At 39.3% G+C, this 25,824-nt stretch overlaps 1 protein-coding gene across 2 annotated transcripts in view; it reads right to left on the bottom strand.

Moving 5' to 3' along the window:
- Positions 1–353: 353 nt before the first annotated feature.
- The window catches only part of CTTNBP2NL (CTTNBP2 N-terminal like), a 49,389-nt gene continuing 23,918 nt past the window's right edge, over positions 354–25,824 (bottom strand). For both annotated transcript variants that reach the window (XM_019457846.2, XM_019457847.2), the window contains exons 4-6: positions 8,219–8,449; positions 3,202–3,309; positions 354–2,011 (exon numbers count right to left, since the gene is read on the bottom strand). In XM_019457846.2, coding sequence (XP_019313391.1) covers positions 530–2,011; positions 3,202–3,309; positions 8,219–8,449 — 1,821 coding nt within the window. In that variant the 3' untranslated portion in view covers positions 354–529. The remainder of the gene's footprint in view (positions 2,012–3,201; positions 3,310–8,218; positions 8,450–25,824) is intronic.

Raw genomic sequence — 25,824 nt, forward strand, 5'->3', positions numbered from 1 at the left:
ACACAGAGCTTATATTAAAAACAGCAAAAGAGGGTTAAAAGCAGTGTTGGTTTTTAACATTCAGGATTCACGGAGGAATTAGATGATCCATTTTGTGTTTTCGCTGCAGAATCACATTCATATGGCAGTCTTATTTCAGGCACTTTTTAAACACGTTCATCTGGAATAAAAATTTACACGAACCACTTTCTGCATAATTCAAAATGAGTGTTGAGTGATTCTAGTCCCAAAATAGCAAATCACCACCTGGTACTCAATTAGCTTTCTCCATCACAACAGGTTGGTGACTGCCGAGCTGGAGATGTCTTTGAGGTGCCCTTCCCGCGTTAGTACAAAGGTGTGAGTCATACAAATCCAAACTACTTGGTTTCTACTTAAAAAAATACAAAAAGGTGAAACACACTAAATGTATTATACAGATGGTTTCAGCTACTATCAAAATAAATAACATGATCTGACTCAACGGTTTGACTCTGAGCTCTTGGACAAAATCTGGTGGAATGTCAGACGTGGAGCCTCCCGCTAGGGACTAGCTGCTGGTAGGCAGAAGGATCTCGACGTCCTTGCCGTTAGCCACAACGGCATTTGAACAGCAGCTGCCGGCTAGGTCTTCTGCGGCAGCCAAGGAGGAGGCCTGGGAAGGGGTTTTGGTCAATGGAGTGGTAGTGGATGGAGAGGGAGTGAGGCCCGGTTTTTTGGGTGGGATGGGAGGCGGGTGTCCTCTCTCAGCTCTGGGGATGGTGGGGGACTTGATCCCTGGAGACAGAGGGCTCAGTGGACTGGACACTTTCCCTGGAGTAGGGGAATGGCTGGTGTCCCCTCTCGAGGTGGCAGTGCTGGCCAGATTCCGATAGTCTGTGCCAAAGGGAGAGCTGTTGGGGGAGACGGGCTTGATCGGCCCTTGCTGGCTAGTGAACCTGGAGAGCACCTGAGTGACTGTGTTGCGGGCCTGCTGCTTGGCGGCGGAGTTGTCTAGGAGTGTGGGAGACAGGTCCCTGGATGGAGGGCTCTGCAGACCACTGGCCTGTTGGTCCTGATCTGCTTGGGACTGAAATTTGTGCCGCGCTGCATGGAACCGCTGGTTGATCCCTACTTGGTAGGATGACTGGTAGCCGGGGCTGCTGGCTGAGGACCCCAACAAGCGCTTAGTTAGCACTGGGGAAGAACAAGGAGAGGATGTGAGAGAGGAGGAGGCGGTGCTGCTGGGAGACAGCGAGCCCCCGCTGGACGGGAGGTGACCAGGTGCTGGGACAGGAGTCTCAATTCCCACAGGACACCCGCCATTCTCCACTGCTTTCTCTTGGGCCAACCCCACAGACCTCTCTCGTGGAGGCACTTGGTTTTCCACACTGCTGCCTGTAACCGACTCCTTGGCAGTTTGTATCTCGGGCTCCAAATGGCCATTGGTTTTTGCATAAGAGTAAGTAGGAGTGGTGGGGCCAGGCAGCCCAGTGGTCAGCACCTTGGCTACGTTGCTCCCGTGGGTTCTTTCTGCCTGGAAACCTTCCGTTTGGCAAAATACAGACACCAGCACAGGAGACTCAGTCGCTGTGCCCTTAGATACGGTTACCGGTTTCTTGGATTGCTCAGTAGGGCTACTATGCTGGTGAGAAGCCTCCAGATCCTTCACGATCTTCTTCAAACTTTCCATCTCTTCTTTTAGAGTTCTGGTCCGGTTCTCTTCTCGGTTCAGTTTTGCCCTCAGCTGCTCTCTTTCGATGTCGAACTCAGACAGCTGCTTCTCCACCTGGGCTTCTGTCTGCAAGCCTCGCTTCCGCTCCGCGGCCAGCTCTTCCTCCAACTGGCTCACCCGGCTCTTCTCCTTCTCCAGTTTCCGGCTCAGCTCTCCCGCCCTCTGCCCCTCCTCGGCTGCCTTGCTGGTGGCTTTCTTGCATTCGAGCACCAGCACGGACGAGAGCTGCTTGTGGCGGGAGCGCTCCTCCTCCAGCTGACTGGACAGCTTCTTCTGCTCCTTCTCAAACTTTTTCACTTGGGACTTCTCAAATTCCAGCTGGAAAAGAAGGCCGCCATACATGGTGATTAGAGTAAGAAAATGAAGAGATACACTGCAAAACTACTCTCCAGGCGAGTGTCCTGGCTAGCTTTTCTCTGGCACGTGGTCTGCCATGGATGCCATGTGCTTAGCTCCAGTATTTCTGAAGTCTTACAGTCCCTCCCATGGAAATGGACATGCTACGGCTTAATCTTTCCCTGATGGTCGAGGAGGCACCTCTGCTTCCTGTACTGTTATCAGCAGGAATATGAGCCATCATCTGTGTTTTAGGTCTATGGAGCGCTCAGAAGATTGGAACCCACCGATACAGAAAACAGGAAGCCATATACACCAGGTTTCGTGCTGAATGCTGATGAAAACAGAACGATTTATTGATTTTAACTCTGGTAGAGTGAACACACGGTGTTCTGTGTGTCTCAGGTGTACAACATAGCGATTCAACACTTCTACATGTTACTCGGGGCTCATCACTTTGAAAGCTTTGGTAATCATTCTTTCTGGTCTTAAAAATGAATAGTTGCATTTAAACGCTACTTGTTATGCAAATGCAGTCTATTTTAATTATCATCCCAACCCCCTATTTAAGGCAGAGAAACTCTGACCTAGAGGGAAAGTGTTGATGGAACACTATTAGTGTTTTTCAAACTCTGAGACCCAGTGGATGAGGAAACTAATCTCATGAGCCATGATCAAAATTTAAAAAAAAAAAAAAAAAAAAAAAGAATGGTTATTGTAACCAGTAAGGGTTATATGGGATTTCATCAGATTTTTGTTTTAGACATGTGTTTATGTATGTATATATATTGGGCGGTGATATAAAATGTATTTCTTACTAGGATTCCTAGGTCAAAATACTTGAGAGTTTGAAGCTAGTGTTCCCAGAGTACATTTTATAGAATGACAGTCCCACAGTGAGTGATCTATGTCAAAACAAGATTCTATGAAAACATAGATTTGCTAAACTCAGAATACCCTATCTTGTTCTTAAGACTCACAATGTGCTTTTCTGTACTACAGGGTCCAACAAATTGAATTAGAAATCTATTTAACTTTGTTTAATCCAGTAATTCCCAGATTTGACCACAAAGCCCTTTCTTTTTGAGCAACACTAATTTCCACCCTGCAGAACGATCTTTGAGAAATGCTATTCCAGGCAAATGGTGTTGTGAGCCCCTCCACCTAACTACCTGCTGGGTCAGCCGCTCTCTCTCCTTCTCCAGCATGTAGGTGACATCATCTCCTTCAGCTGTGTCCTGTGCGTGCCTCTGCCTTTCTTCCTCAAGGTCTAGGATCACCTTTAAAGAATTAAAAAATAATAATATCCAAATAGCAGGGAAACACACTTGTAATACAATTAAATACTAAGTGCCTATCTAAGCACTTAAGATACTTCTAGAGATCAATCAGTCCATCCCAGTCAGGGCCATCAAGGATCACATTATCTAGCAGGGTAAAAGAGATGTAAGCTATGTGCTAGAAAACAGTAAGATCTATGCTTTACTTCAACATGCACAAAATGGCATGTAAATAGAAGAGAGCACCTAATTAGCTATAGGGATTGAGAAGGTTTCCAAGGATGCAGTTTGCTCTGATTAGGGGATGGGTGTGGGTGACAAAGCAAGGCAGGACCATGGAAAGCTGCAAGCTGCAAGCTGAGATCTTTCCCTCAAGCTCAAATCACTGTGCCTTGCTTAGTCAGTAATACACATTTTGTATGCAGTTAGCTAAGAGGTGGAAAGACTCTCCGAGTTCTTCCTGCATGTAAAAAGGCTCAACACTTGGGATCTTATGTGTAGATTTTTCACAAGGCCTCTGATTAACCTGCCTACCCCATTCCACTTATCCTGGCACCAAAGGATTAAGCCCAATTTGGAGGCAAATACTGCACAAATTTAAAGGGACATTTCCCTACAAATCAAAACCACATTGAGATACCACCTCACACTGGTCAGAGTGGCTAAAATTAACGACTCAGGAAACAACAGATGTTGGCAAGGATGTGGAGAAACGGGAATCCTCTTGCACTGTTGGCGGGAATGCAAACTGGTACAGCCGCTCTGGAAAAGTATGGAGGTTCTTCAAAAAATTAAAAATAGAATTACGCTACAATCCAGTAATAGCACTACTAGGGAATTTATCCAAAGGATACAGGAGTGTTGTTTCGTAGGGGCACATGTACCCCAATGTTTATAGCAGCACTTTCAACAATAGCCAAATTCTGGAAAGAGCCCAAGTGTCCATCAACTGATGAATGGATAAAGAAGATGTGGGTGGTTTATATATACAATGGAATACTACTCAGCAATGAGAAGGAATGAAATCTTGCCATTTGCAAAAACATGGATGGAATGGAGGGTATTATGCTCAGTGAAGTAAGTCAGCCAGAGAAGGACAGATACCATATGTTTTCATTCATATGTGGACTCTGAGAAACTTAACAGAAGACCATGGGGGAGGGGAAGGAGAAAAATAGTTTCGAACAGAGAGGGAGGGAGGTGAACCATAAGAGACTCTTAAATACAGAGAACAAACTGAGGGTTGATAGGGGGTTGGGGGAGAGGGGAAAATGGGTGATGGGCATTGAGGAGGCACTTGTTGGGATGAGCACTGGGTGTTGTATGTAAGCGATGAATCATGGGAATCTACTCCCAAAGCCAAGAGCACACTGTATACACTGTATGTTAGCTAACTTGACAATAAACTATATTAACAAAAAAAAATAAAGTACAGAGGAAAAAAAAAATAAAGGGACATTTCCCACATAATCCTACCTATAACTGCAATATTCTGAAAGGCAAGGGATTTCCTAGCAGCTTCTGCTCCTCCTTCAGAGGTGCCTTGGCCCATTCCTCTAAGACAGAGCACTGTCCTCCCCACGACCATTTCTCATCCTATCTCTTCACTAATGGAGGGAGAAAAGTTTCTGGCACATGAAACTCCTCTTTAAACACAAAATGTTTTCGTTTACCAAAATGAAAACATCTTAGTATACTTCCTTCCAATTTAAAAAAAACCCTAACTTGGGCAACTGGCTGGCTCAGTCAGTAGAGCATTGGATTCTTGACCTTGGGGTTGTAAGTTCGAACCCCATGTTGGGTGTGGGTGTGGAGATTACCTAAAAATAAAACAAAACAAAACAGGGGCGCCTGGGTGGCTCAGTTAAGCGTCCGACTTTGGCTCAGGTCATGATCTCACAGTTCGTGAGTTCGAGCCCTGCGTCAGGTTCTGTGCTGACAGCTCAGAGCCTGGAGCCTGCTTCAGATTTGATGTCTCTCTCTCTCTCTCAAAAATAAATATACATTAATAAAAAAAATTAAAAAACAACTTCTAACTTTTCAATTTAGTAAAAAGATAAGCTTTTGGCTACGGGTGGTAGATCATCTCCTTTCCCTTTGGAGAGCCCTCTAAAATTATAGAAATGGAATGAAAAGATAAACACCCACAAAGACAGACTGGAGCAGACAAGAAATGTTAAAGGAGGGAAGGAGGCAAGAGGTGGTGGCTCCTTTGGTGTGGGGGAGGAAGCTGATTCGCCCTGCAGGGCCCCAAAGAGGTGTGGAACCTGGAGGCGGCAGGTGCTGCTGAGGAGAGGTCAGATGAAGGATAGGAAACAAGAAGATTGGCTCAAAATCTGTATTTTCCAGGAGTTTATTTGTCCCTTCCACCTGATTCCTGTACAAAGAGTATTAGGTGTCTACTGACCAGGCATTAGGCAGACGTTTATCCTCAGAGGAAACTGAATGTGACAGTCTCAGGATTTGGGAATAGCAGATACGACCGAGAGTGAGTAAGGAAAGGGCATTGTTTGTTTTGGGAAGGTGGTAGGGTGGAACGGGAGGCAAGATGCAAGATAAATCTGCACCTATAATGAGAGGAAGCAATTTAAGTGTCAAGAATTGATAAGGGGGTGGGGGTGCCTGGGTGGCTCAGTGATTGAGCATCCAACTCTTGATTTAGGCTCAGGTCATGATCTTGCAGTTCATGAGTTCACGTCCAGCATTGGGCTCTGTGCTGATAGCATGGAGCCTGCTTGGGATTCCCCCTCTCCCTCTCTCTCTGCCCCGCTCCCAGTCTCTCTCTCTCTCTCTCTCACTCTCTCAAAAATAAATAAACATTAAAAAAAAGAATTGATAAGGGGGGAATGGTATACCATTTAGAAATATGGAATTTATCAACCAAAATAAATGGTCAAAAGGAAAAAAGTGGTTGTCTCTGAATATTGAGGAGAAGAAGGAATGGGGAGAGGTGGATCAGGGAACTCTGTGTTTCATAATAAGCAGAGTAACCATATAATTTACTGTTCAAACCACAACACTTCTGAGAGTCAAAGGGGGTATTCTTAATGACTATCCCAAGGCGATAGACAACAACTGGGACTCTCTCAGGCAAACAGGGCCAATAAACACTCTAATTATAAGCCCCTAGGTACTACTGAATTTGTAACAAAGTCAGTGTTTTACTTTGATAAAACACTTAAAAAAGACAGGTGGTTGATTTAAAATATTTGACACTCACTTAAAGGAACTTACGTTGAAATATAGTATTAAACAATTTTGAATTATTTTTAACTTCTTTCTCTCCCTAATCACCTAGAGCCACAAATCATCTCAACACTACACCTTTCATGGGCATCATGGCCAGCCAGCCATTCAGCACAGTTCAACTGCTTCATGGAGGAAAGGGGAAAAAGGCCTGCCTATCAGACAAGGATGCTGTGAAGCCTTTCGTAGAGGATTATGTAAAAGCCCCCCAAATTTAGGCAACTAACCCAAACGCACTGATACATTTAAAAAAAAAATTTTTTACTGTTTATTTATTTTTGACAGAGAGAGAGAGAGAGAGACAGAGCATGAGCGGGGGAGGCGCAGAGAGAGAGAGAGGGAGACAGAATCCGAAGCAGGCTCCAGGCTCCCAGCTGTCAGCACAGAGCCCGACCGGGGCTCAAACTCACAGACCATGACCTGAGCCGAAGTCGGACACTCAACCGACTGAGCCACCCAGGCGCTCCCCCCCACCCCCCGCCACTGATACATTTTAAATTGGGCATAAATGTCTTTAGTTCACTTCATTCTAGACCAGAGGTTAAACTCTTCTGTGTCCCGGACAATTCTGAGAATTCAATTAAAGATATGGGAAAAAATTCACATTCTACAAAAATGCATAAACTTTTGGCATTCTGTATATTTTCTGGAGGATCATGGAACATCTGAGGCCCATCCATGGTTAAGAATCTCTACTCTGGCCTTTCATTTGGACACTGTGAAGAGTTAAGAAAAATCATGGGCAAGACCCATGCTGAAGCAATCTGTCAGGTGCGTTTTAAGCAGATGGCTCTCTAATGCAGGCAATCATAAAAGTAAACTAAAGTTCATCAATTTGCAGCCACTGACCCCATTTTTCAGAATAAAATGTTTCCTGCTAGATGTGTTGATGTCTCCCTTGCTGGTATAAATCTAAACCAATACTTTTAGAAAATGTAGATTTTAGCCAAGCACCTTTTACAGGCCAGATTTCAGCGGTAAATGACAGGTCAGGGAATAAAATCATAAGCATTAGAATTCCAATGAGATGAGGTAGAGGAAAGCACAGGTCTGCCTTCCTAGCTCGGGGCTGTAAGACCGGGAGCCAAACACACACACACACACACACTCTTTCCTAATAGGTTCGAACAGCTTTAAAGTAAACAATCCTAGGGACTGTTTATCATTTTACGAAAAGTAAAATGCAATGAAACTCAAAAGTAGGAACACGTGAAAATAATCTATTGGCTTCCATGTTTATAGTCAGGTAAATTCTCTCCCTCATCCAGCATTCCCCAAATACCTGCTCATCTTGTTATTTATCACTTAAGTAAGCAAATAGGGAACACTCTGTTCACCTACAAGCTTGGTCAGACCCCAGTTTGTTGCCAAAGTCTGGACGATCAAGAGCTGAAAAAACATAGCCAGTGTTTTGGAGTGTCATATCGAGAAGGAATGCCGTCTTTAGTACTGTGTCTGGCATCCTCCCTAAATTTAACATTTTGAATAACTTGTGTTTTCTTTCTGATCTCTTGGCTCCGGGGCAAGCTGCGGGGCTTTTGACACCGGGGAGACCTCCCAGCTGACTTACTGTGGAAACTGGCAGCTGACAAGAAAGTATCTGGTATTATTTATCAAGTCTTCCTAAGAGTTTATGTGGCACAGGTCAGCTGGGTGAACCCACCTTCCGGTGCCTGCTCTCGGCCGCGGCCAGCTGGGACAGCATGCGTTCCTGCATGTTCTTGCATTGCTTCATCACCACCTTAAGAACAGAGAGTGGGTTTGTGCAGACCGGCTGCTTCTCGCCATCATTTTTCTCCTTCAGTGTTTCAAAGTCTCTCTGCAGGGCCATTAAAGGATCACTGATGTTGTATTTTCCATAGCGTTCTTCAATGAAAGTATCTCTGTGTTGGGCCTGGGAAAGAGAAAAACATCAGCATTTTGCTTTTTAAAACTATTGCGGAGGGAGAATTGCTAGTTGTTACACATTAAAGGTGGTGGTGGTAGTATGAATGGAACCTGCTGACTACAGATCTCATTGGTGCTTGAGCCATCTGAACGTAGAAACAACAGTGGAGAGGGAGCACGGTATAACATTAACAAGGACAATTACTTATGTAGAGCTAACTATGTATTAGACATTGTTGTAAGCATTTATATTCACATTAGATTATTTAAATTTTATAAGCCTATAAGGTAGGGCTATCATTTTCAATTTGCAGGTGAGAAAATTATTAAACAGTGGCCAAGTAACCTGTTCCAGGTTACTCATTTAGCAAGTGGTCAGAAGTAGGATTTAGGGGCGCCTGCGTGGCTCAGTTGGTTAAGCATCCGATTTCAGCTTGGGTCATGGTCTCACGGTCTGTGAGTTTGAGCCCCATGTCGGGCTCTGTGCTGACAGCTTGGAGCCTGGAGCCTGCTTTGAGTTCTGTGTCTCCCTCTCTCTCTGCCCTCCCCCATTCACACTCTGTCTTTCAAAAATGAGTAAATGTTAAAAAAAATTTTTTTTTTTTTTTTTAAAAGCAGTAGGATTTAAACCCAGGCAGCCTGGCTCTAACGTCTATGTCCTTAACCACCACGCTACTGCCTCTGCTTATGAATGCTTGTACTACCAGCAGGTAGTTTATGAGTTTACATATTTAGGGATGTAACAAGGCAGTTGTAGATAAGTAAAGGACACTAAAAGTGTTTTCGCATTATGACTATTTGTGATTTGAACACTCAGTTATTGGTGGGTCAGGAGGGTGGAGGCACTCACAACCAGGTGCAGACAAAATCCCTTCTACCTGCTGCCAAATTCTACCCTTTCCTCTAGTCTCTGTTCAGCTGCTATCTGCCACCTTCCTTTTTGTGCCCCTCAGGCTTGGTGGGCTTCAGGCTTGAGAGAGAAGGTGCGTAGGGAATGGGGGCTGAAATCCGCTTTAGGGCCTGGGTTGTCAAGTTGGGTCCAAGGATCAGGAAGGGAGTAGAAAGAGAAGTCTTTGGCTTCCCTATTCTCTCAGCTTTACTAGGAGGGACCTGAAGTAATTACTTCATAAGAGCATCATAGATTACATGCAGGTAACAGAGTGACATTAACAATTCCTTTACTACACAGACTTGGAAACGTTTCCTGGGACATTTTACAACCAAAAGCAAAAATGAGGTGTTAATACAGCATTGAGGAAACCTTTTCAAAAACCACAGCAAAGTACTATATAATTTAAGCTTTCAAATGAAGTCTAGTCATAAAAACGACTGACATTTATCAATGTTTAGAAATTATTTCATCAGAAGCAGGTTTTCTTTCTCTTTTCTTCTTTATTTTTAGGAGCTAGGTTTTCTTACCACCATCATCCACAAAGAGGAAATCATTTGAAAAAAAAAGGGAAATTCACAATTCAATGGCTATGCTTAAAAAACAAAACAAAACAGAGAACAACCCCCTCCCCCACCGACAATAAAGCAAAACGGGGTTTAATACAGAAGAATGTTTCAGTGCTGAAAAGGTGATGCTTCCTTCGTTAGACTATCCAAGATCAAGATCCAGGAATCACTTAGCCTTATGCTCTAAATTGTGTTGGTGTCACGTGGCAACTGTTCAAAGCAGCGTTAGAAGCCCTGTATTTTACTTCTAGCTTGACTACAACCATTTTAAATGATGACATTATTGGGGTATTTGGATAATACTGGTATACTGAAAATATGAAGAGCCAAATAAATCCTGTTCCTTTAAGGTACCATCTCAAGATAACCATAACCACCTTCCTGACCATACTACAGGTTTGTGTGCATGCACGAGTGTGCGCGTGTAAGCATGTGAATTAAAGGGGTAAAGATTTGAAAGATTGAGTCCGAGACAGAATCCTAGTTTTTCAGCTCCCAATTAAAAAGCAAATCCTCAGTAAAATTTTGAAATAGTCTCTCTACCATTTTAGGATGGAGAAAGACAAGACCAATTCCTGAACTGGCTATTTTTATTTTTTAAGTCATGGTGAGAACAAAACAGAAAAGGCTAGTTTTTAGTTACACTTTTAAAAGAAATAGTGTCAAACAGCAGGGACTCATCAATGTTTTCCTTTCACCAAGAACATCTGTTTAAGTTGAGCGGTGCTTGGGTGGCTCGGTTGGTTAAGTGTCCGACTTTGGCTCTGGTCATGATCTTGCAGTTCGTGAGTTTAAGCCTTGCATCAGGCTCCGTGCTGTCTGCACGGAGCCCACTTTGGATTCTCTGTCTCTGTTTCTCTCTGCCCCTCCCCTGCTCGCACTATCTCTCTCTAAAAAAAACAAATAAACATTGGGCGCCTGGGTGACTCAGTCGGTTGAGCGTCCAACTTCGGCTCAGGTCATGATCTCAAGGTTCGTGAGTTCAAGCCCTGTATCAGGCTCTGTGCTGACAGCTCAGAGCCTGGAGCCTGCTTCAGATTCTGTGTCTCCCTCTCGCTCCCTGCCCCTCCCCCACTCATGCTCTGTCTGTCTCTTTCTCTCAAAAATAAACATTAAAAATAAATAAACATTAAAAAAATGAAAAAGAAGAATATCTGTGTTGAGTTTTATACCTCAAACTTGAGATTGACAACCTAGCTATTAATGTCCTAAGGCAAATCCAGGTTCAGAAAAATATTTAGACAAAAGAAGAGGAAAAAACCTTTAAAAAGTTGAAATTCCACTCTTCTTATTGCACATTGTTTTATTCATGATTTCCATTTCTGTCTGATTAGTGATGGTAAAGAAATGATTATTAGTACTGAAATTGGTTTAGCAGGGCAGAAAGGCAAACGTAAACCTGAATATTTCTATGGCTTTCTCCTTTTCAGAATAGCACAGAGAAGAAAAAGTGGGATGGGAGAGCAGAGCTGGGAGTACGATTCGTGACCTTGACAGATTTGCTGAGAAGCTGTCTCTCAGGTTTGAGTATATAGTTAACTAATCCCTGAAAACATGACTTTAAAAAACCCACACTGTTATTATCCAGTATAATTAATAAGCATCACTGAGTTACAAGTCCTAGACGAGGAGCTTCTTTAGTAAGGTCTCAGACTTCTCTGAGAACAGCTGTTACCCTGTCTGTTTTCTCTTGAAGTACTTCCCAGTAATTCCATAATCGCTTGCATGGTAATTACAAGTTATACAAAATTGGTGGCTTTGCACATAAATGAAAAGAATCTGTGGAATAATCTAAAAAAGCCTCCTTGTCACAAAACAATTCTTGTAGGCAAGTTCTACTATGGGGCCCAGATATGGGAAAAGTGAATTCGAAGTCTGTATTTATTATACCAAACACTGGAGTAGAAAATGGGGGAATACGGTCTTTTTCAGCCAACTCAATGCCTCAGTCAGGTAAGTGGTATGGATGACAGGTTTAATAGAACAATTAACCAAAAATAGATGTTAAGAATTGAAGAATGAAACAGCTTTACTGGAGGTGTGTACTAGGTATCTATTCCTGCCTAACAAACCACTCCCAAATGTAGCAACTCAAATAGTAAATGTTGTTGTTGTTGTTGTTGTTTTTAAATCTCACACAGTTTCTGAGGGTCAGGAATCTGGAAGGGGTTAAGCTGGGTGGTTCTGGCTCTGTGTCTCATGAGGTTGTAGTCAAGCTGTTGGCATAGGCTTTGGTTCCTTGCAGTGTGCTGGCTTCCCACAGAGCAAGTGACATGACAGAGAGAGAGGGAGAGAGGGAGAGAGGGAGAGAGGGAGAGACGGAGAGACAGAGATGGACATGCGAGTATCTTTTAGAACTTAACCTCAGAAGTGACATACCATCACTTCTGATGTATTCCATTGGTCACACAGACCCACCTGGTACACGTGGGAGGAGACTGCACAAAGGGTATGAATATCAGGAGGTGGGGTCATTGGGGGCCCTCTTGGAGGCTGGCTACCACAAGGGGAATGACTAGATATGCTACCTCTATTGTTTATATCTCAAGTCAAAATTTAGAGACCAAGTATCTACTAAGTACTAAAAACTGTCAAGGCTGAGTTTTAATACTCTAATGATATGTCAGCTATTTTATAAGAAATTTTAAATGATCTGGATTGGAGTTTTTGCAGGAGGAATTCAGTAATATAGCTAAAATCAATCAATTTCTGCAATTTCATTATTTTCACTTCACTGACAACATGTATTTTAACTGAAGAGAAATTTCTACATTTTCAGAAAACATAATGGTCTTTAATTTCAGACAACAGGAAGATAATTGGCTGGTTAGACAGATTCACTGATAAAAGGTATTACTACAGCAGACAAAACATACAGTCATCTGTTACTCATTTTTCCTGTCATAGGCGGAATGAAACATACCAATACTGAAAGCTTAAAGTAAAATCATATAATGTCCTTGGAGCTTGCCATGCTTGCTCTCTAAAATTATCAGCTTTGCTATGATAAACTTCAAAAAGAAATATGAAGCAGTCACCTCCTCTCCCCTCCCCAAGATTATTTATACTATTTTAAATATATATATTATACATTTTATCATATATAATAATGTACATAAATAGTATAATATAACACATGAAAATAATACTATATATATAGCATAATAGCATACTATTATAGTAATATATAAGTGTGTATGTGGATATCTATCTATCTATACATTTTTTTCCAATGTTAAAATAGGAAATCATTATTCTTTGGATGATAATCACCAACATAAAGGATGGTTCCATATCGAAAAGTGAAGACAAGGCCTACTTAACTGGGGGTTTACATTCAAGTATGAGTTTTATTTAAGACTCAGGCTGGAACCCTAAATGGATTAGGATACATCTTTGCAATTTATTGCCAATTCTGAAGTGATCAGCAATATAAACTTTGTGCCTTTAAAAATATCTGAATACCTCCATTGCCAGAGACCAGAAAGACCAAAGAACATGATTCCAGGATGGTTTTAATTAATGCTACAACAAAAGCATGTTAAAACTATCCTTTTCAGGGGTGCCTGGGTGACTTCAGTCAGTTAAGCCGGCTCTTGATTTAGCTCAGGTCATGGTCTCATGGTTCATGGGATTGAGACCCATGTCAGACTCTGCACTCACAATGTGGAGCCTGCTTGAGATTCTTTCCCCTGCCCTCTCCTTCTGCCCCTCTCTGCTTGTTTGCTCTCTCAAAAAAAAAAAAAAAAAAAAAAAAAAAGAGAGATAAATAAATAAACATTAAAAATATATTTTAAAAAGCTATCCTTTTCACATTTAAGTTGAATCTACTAATTTTCAAATAATTTATACTCTGGAGTCCCTGATAAATTATAAGTAGCTGCATGAATAACTGGAAATAAAGAAACCATTCTGGATAAAGATGATAACATTACAAGTACACCCTTTGTTTTAGAAGTTCCTCTTACTTACTGAAAGAAAACTGGATTTCAATGTTTGACAATATTAATAAAAGAGAAGTTAGCCACATTTGAATTAAACTTTAATTTTTGGAAAATGGTACAGAATTTAACATGAAAACTTTCATGATTTAAAAAATACTTCTGACATATTATTGAAAACCCATTAATCCACTTAACCATAAATGCTATTTTCTCAAATCTAGCCTTTCTACACATTTATTTTCTTTAATAACGTTTGGCTCTGGAGTCTAACATAACTGGCATTGTTATCCGGGCTCTACTACTTTCTATCTGTTTACCTTCAGCAATTCCCTTAACTTCTCTGTACCTCAGATCCCTCATCTGTAAAATAAGGGCAACATTCTACCTATAGGTTTATTATAAAAATTAAATGAGTAATACAGAATGCTTCCTGTAAGTACCTGGCACATAGTAAATACTATAAATAGAAATTAATTTTTCAATAACCAAGTTTAGAGTATAGATTTTCCTTTTAGACCCAATGACTAAACCCACTCCTGGAGGTTTTAAATCCTGGAGATTTAAGATTCTGTAAAACTGGACTAAGCCAGGAAATCTTCATTAAAAGCAAAACAAAATTCACCAATCCCCAGATAACTCCAAAGTAATACATCACCAAAAATATATTGGGAACCTGAATAACCATTAACAGTATTTATTTAGTAATTAATCCTGAACTGCTATGTGACATTTTATGTAATATTGTCAGTTGGTATTTATCTTCTGCATTATGATTAAACATTTCTCATTTTTCTGTCTTTTTTTTCTTCCTGCCTAGACTGTAATGACTCAAAGGAAAAAGCATTCCTCATACATCTTTCTTCTTCCTATATCCTATATTTCCACTCAAGCCCAAAACATTGAACAGATGTTCACTTTCCAGCTTTTTCCTGATGTCTCAGCTTCTCCTTACTCTTATCATAGTTAGTGAGGTCAATATTTTATTCCGCTGTTAAGAAAATCTATGATTTACTTAGTGTAATCATTTAAGGTAATATTAATTTATACAGTTAGCAAACTGACTTTAAAGTAGAATGAGCTTCAAAGATTCCCTTTGGAGTCAGCTTGCAGCCGCAGATGTTTATAAAATCAACTATTTACATAAGGACAGATGACCATTTATTATTATTTGACTAAAGTGCACTAAATTCTTTTGAAGACTAAAAATGGTAAGTTTAGTACAAACAGATATTAAGTGTGATACTTCTAGCTAGTAGGCTGCTTGTTGATAGAATATGGGTAAACAGCTTAATGTAGCTGCTTCAACATTCAAATTCCAAAGAGTCTTATGAAAACTCCTAGTGAAATTGAAATAAATGTATTCAGTTTTGTGGTCTTTGTTCTGTTTTATTTTTGTGTGTGTGGGGAATCTATGTGTGTGGTTGGAACAAATTACATCTATATTCTGGACTGGGTCTATGTAAATAAGTTTCTGAGCTGGGGAAGAAAATGTGTAAAGACAGTCAATAAGTACTGAACAAATTAATGCTCTTGAACATAAATTAGAATTTTAGAATATAACTCTAATGGCACATTAGATCCTAATCTCTTTTATTCAGGATGCTGTATAATGAGAGTTGACATCTATCTCACCATATACAGGATGGATCACAGACCCAAAGATAAAATGCAAATGGCCAAAAAGCACATGAAAAAGTGCTCAACTCATTAGTGATCAAAGAGATGTAAATTAAAACAATAATAACACTAGAAAACCACTAGAGGGGTGCCTAGGTGGCTCAGTCGATTGAACTCTGACTTTACCCCAGGTTATGATCTCGTGGGTTTGTGAGTTTGAGCCCTGGGCTCATCAGGCCCTGCTGTCAGCGAGGAGCCCAATTTGGATCCTCTGTCTCCCCCTCACTCTGCCCCTCCCCACTCGTGCGCACATGTGTGCTCTTACTCTCAAAAATAAATAAACACTAAAAAAAATTTTTTTAAAGCCACTAGAAAGGCTAAAATTAAAGACGGACAACATCAAATGTTGGGAAGGAGATGGAGCAACTAGAATGCTCACCATATTGCTGGTGGGAGTATAAATGGTGTAATTACTTTGGACGTTAATCTGGAAATTAATTATAATGGTAGAAAAACACCTGTCTGCAGTTAAGTATTTATCCAAAAGAAATGGAAACATAAATCCACAAAAAGATTTACACATAGCTGTCTGAAGCAGCTTTATTCATAACAGCCCCAAACTGGAAACGACCACAATTTCATGGTGAAAAAAATCACAGCAGCAGTCGCCTCTGGGTGTAGGGGAACAAGGAATCAGGAAGGGGCACAAGATGACTTTTTGGTGTGATGGGAATGTTTGTCTCTTGATGGGGATGTAGGATGTACGCATTTGTTGGAACTTATTGATCTGTGTATCATCACGTAAGATCTGTGCATTTCACTATACCTAAATTATATCTCTAGTTCAAAAATATAAAAGCACATAATGAGAGTTAAAGGGAAAATGAAGTTATAGTATTATATGCTTTATATATAGTATTTCAGAAACATGGAATGTTCCAACCAAAGTAATTTTTAATAACAACAGAAACAATGAAGGAGGTGCTAATACTATATAGTGCTTATTACCTGCCAAGCACTGTACTCAGTGTTTTACACATCTAATCTAATCCTAACAACATACCTCTGGAGGTGTACGTCACTTATATCTCCATTTTATAGAAGAAACTGAACACAACTGAACCTCTGTCCCAAGGTCACAAAGCCAAAGTTAGTAGTGGAGAGGTATAATAAATGGTATATAGTGAGTACTGCATTTGTTAGCTGAATGAGTAATACATAAACAGATATTCCCTAGGACTTTGGAGGAATTAATTTCAATTTAGTAGGGGTCTGTCAGTAGCTTAAAAATAAAATAGAACAGAAAACATTGTAGAGCATTGAATGTTGTGAGTAATGTTTCAAGAAACTTTTCTTCTGATCTAAAAATATAGGGGTGTGTATATGTATATGCATATGTACGTGTGTGTGTGTATGTGTGTGTTCGTTCCCTGGGTCACAATATAGTCTATTTTTTACTATGTGTCCCTGTCAAAGTATGAAAAACACTAAAATAAAGAATCCAATTAGTCTGACTCCTGAAGCTATGATTTTAAACAGTTTCGGGGCGCCTGGGTGGCTCAGTCGGTTGAGCGGCAGACTTTGGCTCAGGTCATGATCTCGCGGTTTGTGAGTTCGAGCCCTGCGTCAGGCTCTGTGCTGACAGCTCGGAGCCTGGAGCCTGTTTCAGATTCTGTGTCTCCTTCTCTCTGACCCTCCCCCATTCATGCTCTGTCTCTCTCTGTCTCAAAAATAAATAAACCTTAAAAAAAAAATTTAAACAGTTTAAACTGTCATAAATAAATTCTAAAAGAAGTAATAAGAAATCAATCTTACTGCTTTATTTTAAACTAATGAATGTTATAAATGTCTACAAACCACGACATGTTTGGCCTAACATCAAATATACAAAAATGTTAACAAAAAAAAAATCTGTGTTATTAGGGTTAGACAACCAAAACAGCACTGGAGAAGTCTGGGAAAATTTTTGGACATATGGCTGATTCACAAGAGCACATGCTTTGAATGCTTTTATTGAACACTTAATGTTTGCTGGGTACTACAAATGCTAAGTGATGTGGGCAATGATAAGAGAAGAGAGATTTGACTAAGTAAGATGAAGTCCTTTGCTCTTAAGGAGCTCAGAATTTGCCAGACAAGTTTAAGGCCTGAGAGCAGAAATAAACACACTGCCTCTGCTTGTTTAAATGTTTTCTAAACAGTATCATTAATGTTTAGAGGAACACCAAGTACAATTTATTTGATCAGGACTTTCTAAGCCTCAGACCTTACACTCAGAAGGAACAGGAAGGAAAAGACCAATCCTGGAAGTGGGCGGGTGCTGGCAGATCAATAGGACCATCAGCAACTTAATGAATCACAGGAAACACCATGAGGTTGAGGGGGGCATATAATCCAAAAACTGTCTCTGAAGTATTGCATAAGGAGACCCAGACCGCAGACTATAACCTGAGTGTGATACTTTAAGTAACTATGAACTTGAAAAACTTCATTCGAGGTGTGCTCAGCCTCTTTAACTCACAATGTATTAACAGTGCAGAAACTACTTCAAGGCTAACATAGTTAAAAAGAGCTCATAAATAAGATTGAAAGGGTTTCTTCTTCTAGTTAGGGGATTCTATGGAGGGAGCTGTATGATTGTGGGATGAGACTTTAAACATTTTTTCGAGGTGAGATTCTTAAATCACAAACACAGTCTGATACTGCAAGGAAACGTGGCAAGAAACAAGCTACTCAGAGAAAAGGTCGCAGGAAGAGGGTCCTGATTAGCCTAGCTGAGAAGTACAGAGTGTTCACATTGAGAAGTGTAGCAAGTAAACAGGAATAAGAAGTTTGTGGGGGTAGAGGAGGGTGGCGGGAGTGTACAGACAGGGTCAAATGAAAAAGGGGACTAGGTGTGGTTTGAGAGCCACACACAGTGAGAGCAAGATGTCAGGGCAGGCAAACAGAAGCAGGGACCGTGCTAATTATACATCCTAGTGTGAGAAGGTAGAACAGAGTATCTAGGATGACATATTAAGAGAGATCAAGCTCTATGTCCCAAGTCAGAGGCTGGAAGGGTGGCAACTTCTATTGTCACTGCAGACTAATGTGGAGGGAGGCAGCTAGCTATTCAGTTGGGAAGGATGGTTTTTCTTCAGAGAACAGAAGGGGAAGAGGAGTAAAGAAGCCAGGACCGAGAAGTAAAAGGTGGGCTCTAAGTGCGGTATGGGTGTTTAATGACAATTTTAAATGTGAACCGACAATGCTCATCACTACAGTAAGGTATTGAATAAATACATGGTGAAACCCAGCATGCTCAAGTTGACCACTAATTACTACTAATTCCAAGTAATCCTAACCCGAGACTGCCTTTGTCTTCATAATAAAAGTCTACTGAGGGGTTTAGACTATGCATGGATGGGAAGAACAGGAGTTATCTTTGGAGATACAAGAGTTTTTCCTTTTTACTCTATGGGGTAGCAACACCTTTCAGGAACTTTAAGTGTCACCATGGACAAGAATGGGATAACCAAGACCCCTTTACCATTTTAATCCCAATGGGAATAGAACAACTGGCTCCATTCTAAGCCTCTAAGACTGCTTCAGTGCTCTTCCTTAAATGACTTCTCTTGGCCTCATGTGGTAGTCATTTGTCCCAGGAAAGGAAGGATAAGGGACTGAAAGGAAGATTTTTTACTTTAAGTAGGTTCCACACCCAGCCTGCAGCCCAACGTGGGGCTTGAAATCAGGACCCTGAGATCAGGACCTGAGCTGAGATCAAGAGTCACTTAACCGACTGAGCCACTCAGGTGCCTCTGAAAGGAAGATTTTTAAAGGGAAAAGTGATCCATTTGGAAAGCAACCAGAGAAGGGGGGATGAGGGAGATTCTGTGGGAGCCAAAAGCAAGAACAAAAACCCACTGGAGAAATGGGAGATAAGTGAATATATTCTGAAAGATAGAGAGAGGATATGTGTAATTTAGACAGATGCCCATGGAGGTCCTTAGCTGAAAGTCTGGTAAACAATATTTTTGTATATATCTAGACAGATAAAGAAAGACAAGCAAAGCTGTACTCTTAAAAAAAAAATACTATTTTCAATGAGGCACACAAAGCTCCCGTTACTAATCAGTCAGGGAATGCAGATGACCACATCTCAATTTGATAGGAAAGGACACCACGGTAAAATGTCAGCTGAAAACTAAAATATGGTTTTTCAAAAAACAAACCAATAAAATATGGTCTTTTTTTTAGATGAATACATGTGCATAGTGAGCAAAGGTACACATCCCAATTATTTGGTATCCTTTACTACAAATACAGAAACAAACATAAGCAATGATTTCCTGTCTGAAGAACAAATTGTTCCTTCTCAGTACAGGCTGAAATGTAAATAATGTCACCAAGTGGAAATCATCAACAGGAAAAGTAATGAAACTATATTACTATAGTTAAGGCTCTCTTCTCAAAAATATTAATTAGTAAGTGGTAATCTATTTTGAACCTTCAATACACTGAAGTTAGACTTAAAGAGCCTGAACGTATTCTGTCATATAACAAATATTTCTGAAGAACTTCTGAGGTTCTAGGTATTTGGGATGTAGTGCTGAAGAGGATTAAGTATCCACCCCTCCATGAGGAGAAATACTAGGCCTAAAGAAGAGAGAGGTGAAAATCTATCATCTGTGATGCGTAGCAGCATGAATTCATAAATTTCCATATTATCAATAATCCAGTGCAAAGAAAAAGAAATCACATTAAGTCTGACTCAATTCTACAAAAATTTTATTGGTAAAATAATGTGAGGCAATAAGAACAAAACCTTCCAAATTTAATAACACGGTCACATACTCCTATCTACCAACGAGTTCAGTCTTTTGTGGAACAGACAGCTATTGAATTAGATTAAAACAATTTTTTGAAGTTATGCGTTATCTTAGAACTCACTAGGTGGAGTTGGCTTTCTGATGCAGAAAATACTTTATGTTGTTGTTAAACAATGGAATATTATGAAGTGCAGATATGAAACAGAGCCAGGAAAAAATACTTTGAAGGGTTATAGGTCTCCTGCTATGATAATAACATTTCTTGAAATTTTCATCACGTAGTTGCTCATGCATACACTGTCAGCTCTATTTGAGTCCATCACCTGTGAAAGAATCTGCTTTGAAGGAAGAACTTTTAGGTGTCCTGTTCAAAAGCAGAATCTGAAAATTCGTGGGAAATCTACTTTTGCTTTTTTGGGAGACAATCAGGGATGTGATGCTAACAAGCTCATGCTTTACCTAGGCATGCTAGGCTTGTCTCTATCCCCTTAACTGTATTTTAGAATTAATATAGATTTATGTGAGAGGATAAACCAATTAGAAATAAAGACAGTTACAAAGTAAATGTTGTTCTTATTTTCTTTCTTTTTTAATATTTTTATTTATTTTTGAGACAGAGAGAGACAGAGCATGAGCAGGGGAGGGGCAGAGAGAGAGAGGGAGACACAGAATCTGAAACAGGCGCCGGGCTCTGAGCTGTCAGCACAGAGCCCCACGCAGGGCTCAAACTCAGACTGTGAGATCATGACCTGAGCTGAAGTTGGACGCTGAACCGACTGAGGCACCCAGGAGCCCCGATGTTGTTCTTATTTTCATACTCTATTTCTTAAAAATATAGTTAAAAAATTTTATTTCTTTACTTTGAGAGAAAGAGAGAGGGGAGGGGCAGAGAAAGGGAGAGAGAGAATCCCAAGCAGGCTCTGCACTGTCAGCACAGAGCCCACCGAGGGGCTCGATCTGACGAACGTTGAGAACATGACCTGCGCCCAAATCAAAAGTTGGACACTTAACCAACTGAGCTACCCAGGTGCCCCTAATTTTTATTTTAATTTCATCATAAATGAATATTTTCTCATAAAAAAATTTAATTATGTAGATAAAGCCAAATTCCTTCCTGAATACAAGCCAATGTCTCTACCTCAAGAGTCCTCAGTATAATCAGTATCGTCTCAGACCTTTTCCAAGCATATCCATAAATGTGTATATGTGTACTTTTTTCATTTATTGTGTCTAGAGATCTAATAAGTCAGTACACTGCTTGTTTTCTTCTCATAAAAAATAAAGCAGTTACATAATATGGCATAGTAAGGATGTAACAGTTTACATTGATATATTTTACTGACGGATATTTAGGTTGTTTATAATTTTCCATTCCTGCATTAAACAATACTGCAATGAGCCTCCTTGTGCATAGATGCGAATAGTTTGGTAGAACAGATACATTACTCTGCTTTTCTAAGGAAATAAATGCCCATATAATAAAATTTCCTGCTTCATTCTATATATGCTCCCTGTCCATAAAGATTTTCGGCAAACATACAAGACGGTTTCCTTCTGTCTTTCAAATTTTTCCTATAACTAGCTATACTGAAATACTAAATGATGGACCACAGGCTTTAATTTTACAAGCAACCTCTTTGTCTTTCTTTCTCTTCTCTTTAAGGGGAGCCACTAGAAATAACTTCTGATTAATCCCAAATCACAAGGCTAACACATGCAAAGAAGACACAATAAGAGGAAGTCGAAATAACAGGAATAAGCTGTTTCCCTTTTTTACTTGTTTTAGTTTCAGGCTGAATAAATGCAATGAAATCCCCCACTGTTATAATCTTTTCTGAAGCCTCTCCCCAATGGCTACAGACGATGTGTTCTCTAAATAGGTAGCATTTTCCAAGCTAAATTCCCCCTTTCTTTCCTCAAAGTCATACAAAAACCAGGCCACAGAAAGATGTCAATTAAATGAGAAATTTGCTTATTTTTTGGAACCTTCACTCTTGAACTGCTAAATGCCATAATTTGTAATATGAATGATGGCATGTGCTAAAAAGTTGTATAGCAAGTAGCTGATATCAGATAATTATTCTTAAGAGCTGTTATACATGGGGCTCAATGTCTTTCTCTCTTTCTTTCTTTCTTTTCTTTTCCTTTCTTTTTTTTTTTCTAATGTTTATTTTTGAGAGAGAGAGAGAGAGAGAGAGAGAGAGAGAGAGAGAGAGAGAGCACACCAGTGGAAGAGGGGCAGAGGATCCGAAGTGGGCTCTGCAATGTCAGCAGAGAGTCTAATGCGGGGCTTGAACTCATAAGTGAGCCGTGAGATCATGACCTGAGCGGAAGTCAGATGTTTAACCAAGCCACCCAGGCACCCCACAATGTTTTTCTGATGCAAGAAAAGACACTTAATCACTTAAGAATGCAGTCTACTTTTTTTTATAAATACCCGACTCATAAACAGCCCATATATATGACCAGCCTTTCCTGCTTCTTTTGGCTCTTCTCTGCTAGTGTACCCACCACTGAACCTGGTAACATACATGCCTTTTAGTAATTTCATTCCCTTTCCGGGGCAGAACATTTTTGGGGAGCTCCTACCATTCTCAAAGGAACCGAGTCAAGGGGAAGCAAAGAAGAGGCTTTGTGAGATGTATTTCCCTATGCTCACTTTTCTGTGCATTATTTTTTCACTTACTATATCTTAGAGAATGTTATACATAAAGATTTCTCATTCTCTTTAATGACTGCATAGTATTCTGTTGTGTAATCATACCATAATTTACTTGGTCAGAACCCTACTAATACACACACAAGTTATTTCCAGCATTTTGTTGCTATGACCAATATTGCAATAAATGTCCTTACACATACACTTTATTATATAGGCCTAAGTACATCTGTAGGATACATTTCTAAAAGTAGATAATGAAACTAGGTTAGTAGGATCACAATCTGCCTTTAATGAAAAATAAAGTATAAAAAAAAGAAAATAGTGTAGTATAGTATGACATGGTATAAATATTATAGTAAGACATAGAGTTACTATATATTTAGTGAAATTTTTGTTTTAATCGATACATATATGTGGGTGGGTATGGACGTCCTGAACTGTGACAAAATGATGGAACGTATTTCAAAATGTTTAAAAGATACCTCTTTAGACTCTGGTATGATGAAAAGGTATTTTTATCATAGCCTCCTTTCTTCTTCCCTTAAACTCTATGATCTTTTTATTGCATAGCTTGGGAGCTTAGGTTGGTTTTCAAGCAGAGACAGTTGAGTTATTTAGAGTGGGTTGGAAAAGAATAATATCAACAATATCAGGAAAAACAAACAGGGAAGAATTTAACTGTAGTTCTAATTAGCTCTAGTATCTTTCCCTACAAAGTGAATAATATGTGACTAAATTATTTTCTTAGGGCATAACTATTAATAAACAAGAAGCTGTTGTATAAAACTATTGCTACCTAAAAGCAAGTATTTCTAATTCTAAAGTAATTTACATATAATACAGAAGTTTGAAGGAAAAAAAGTAAAATTTGCATATGATTCCACTACCCAGGGACAACTACTATTAACACCACAACTACAAATTTCAATCTATTTGTTTGAGTCCTTTTTCTGTGTATACACACATGCACACATGTAATTGTTATGATCAAGATTAAAGGATATATTTAATGTTATGACCTGCTTTGCAAATTTAGCATTACACTGTAGGAACATTATTACTATGTCATTAAAACTTTTTCATATGCATCATGTTTTAAAATAGCTGTGTAATAGTTCACCACATGGATATATTACTAATTCATGTAGCCATTAACCAAGGGTTACTTTTTATAAAGAATTAATTGGAACTAGATCAATATAACTATGTTATCATGAGCTGTTTGAAGGTAATTGGAAGTAACTTATAGAAATTTTTTTCTGTAAGTAGATTTTTACATAAAGCCATTTAGACTACAGCAACTCTCCTCAATAAATAGGTGTTCTGAGATTAGTAAATTTAATAAAAGAAACCAGTATTGAATTTTTAACTCAAAAACATAACAGAGAAGTAATACTATGTCTACCTATTCTGCAATAACTCACTCTGGAGCAGCATTCAGATGTAGGGTTGTTGCCTATAAATAAATCCTCTTTAAAATGAATTATCTTCCTGTGGTCCAAATTAAGAAATAATTAGGAAATAATAAAGAAACGGTATATATATTTTTTCTAAATGTTGATTTAAGAGAGTGTATGCATGCAGGTACAAGTGGGGTTAGAGCAGAGAGAAAGGGAGAGAGAGAATACTAAACAGGCTCAGATGCTGTCAGTGCAGAGCCCTACATGGGGCTGGATTTCACGAACATGAACCATGAGATCATGACCTGAGCCGACATCAAGAGTCGGAAGCTCAACCGACTGAGATACCCAGGCACCCCAAGTATACTTGGGTGTCTATTTCCTGACTAGTCATATGACATACTAAAATACAATTTAAATCATTCAACATGAAAAGATAATCTTTAATCTTCAATTAGATTACTTCTGTTACTCCTAAGAAAGAGATAATAATATTCTATCAGAAGGTGAAAAATGAACATGATGTTTGTTTTTGCCTCTTTAGAAAAATTATTTATCCAAAATAATAAATAAAATTATTTATCAAAAAATAAGAAGGTAATAGACTATTAAAACTAATAAAGACAAAGGACAAAAGCAGCTTTAAAGGGAACAGTGCATAAAGCAACAGAAGTATTCTGTTTCTTTTTTTGAGATGTTTATGATTTTTAAATTACTATTAAGTTTTGCCATTGGAAAAATAATTACTGAACTTTAAAATTTAATTTTAAAAATTAAATTACAGAATTATAGTTTCTAAAAAGTAGTAGAGCAAAGCTGAAAAAGCTACTACACATCACACTACTTGGTCAAGAGAAGGTCAATAAGGGGATGAAGCTCTTTCTCAGATAATATTTCAGACACAGAGCAAGGACATAACCAATTATCTTCTCAATTGATACAGCAAAAGCACAGGACAAAATCCAATATTCATTCCTGATAAAAACTCAGCAAATTAGGAATGGAAAGAAATAGCCTCAACTTGATAAAGAACATCTGTGAAAAACTTACAGCCAACATCATATTTAATGATGAAAAACTGAGCATTTTCCCCCTTTCCCCTTGTCAAGAACAAGACAACGGTATTCTCACCACTCTGACATGGTACTGGGGGTTCTAGCCAATGCAATAATGCAAGAAAAATAAAAAGCATTTAGATTAGAAAAAAAAAAAGTAAAACTGTCTTTACTTGCAGTCATGATTATTTGTAGAAAATCCAACTATTTGTATAAAATAGCTTTTTATAAAAAAGCTATTAGAACTATTAAGTGAGTGTAGCAAGTCTGCAGGATAATGAATCTATATGAAATCAATTTTATTTTTGTATAACAATAATAGTCAGAAATTAAAATTAAAAAACAACACCATTTATAATATCATAAAAAATAGGAAATAGTTAGGGATAAATCTGACAAAAGATGGGAAAGACCTATACACTAAAAACTATAAAGCAC

This window comes from Panthera pardus, unplaced genomic scaffold, assembly GCF_024362965.1.
Source record: "Panthera pardus isolate Hobbes unplaced genomic scaffold, ASM2436296v1 HiC_scaffold_11, whole genome shotgun sequence".
Classification (NCBI taxonomy): domain Eukaryota; kingdom Metazoa; phylum Chordata; class Mammalia; order Carnivora; family Felidae; genus Panthera; species Panthera pardus.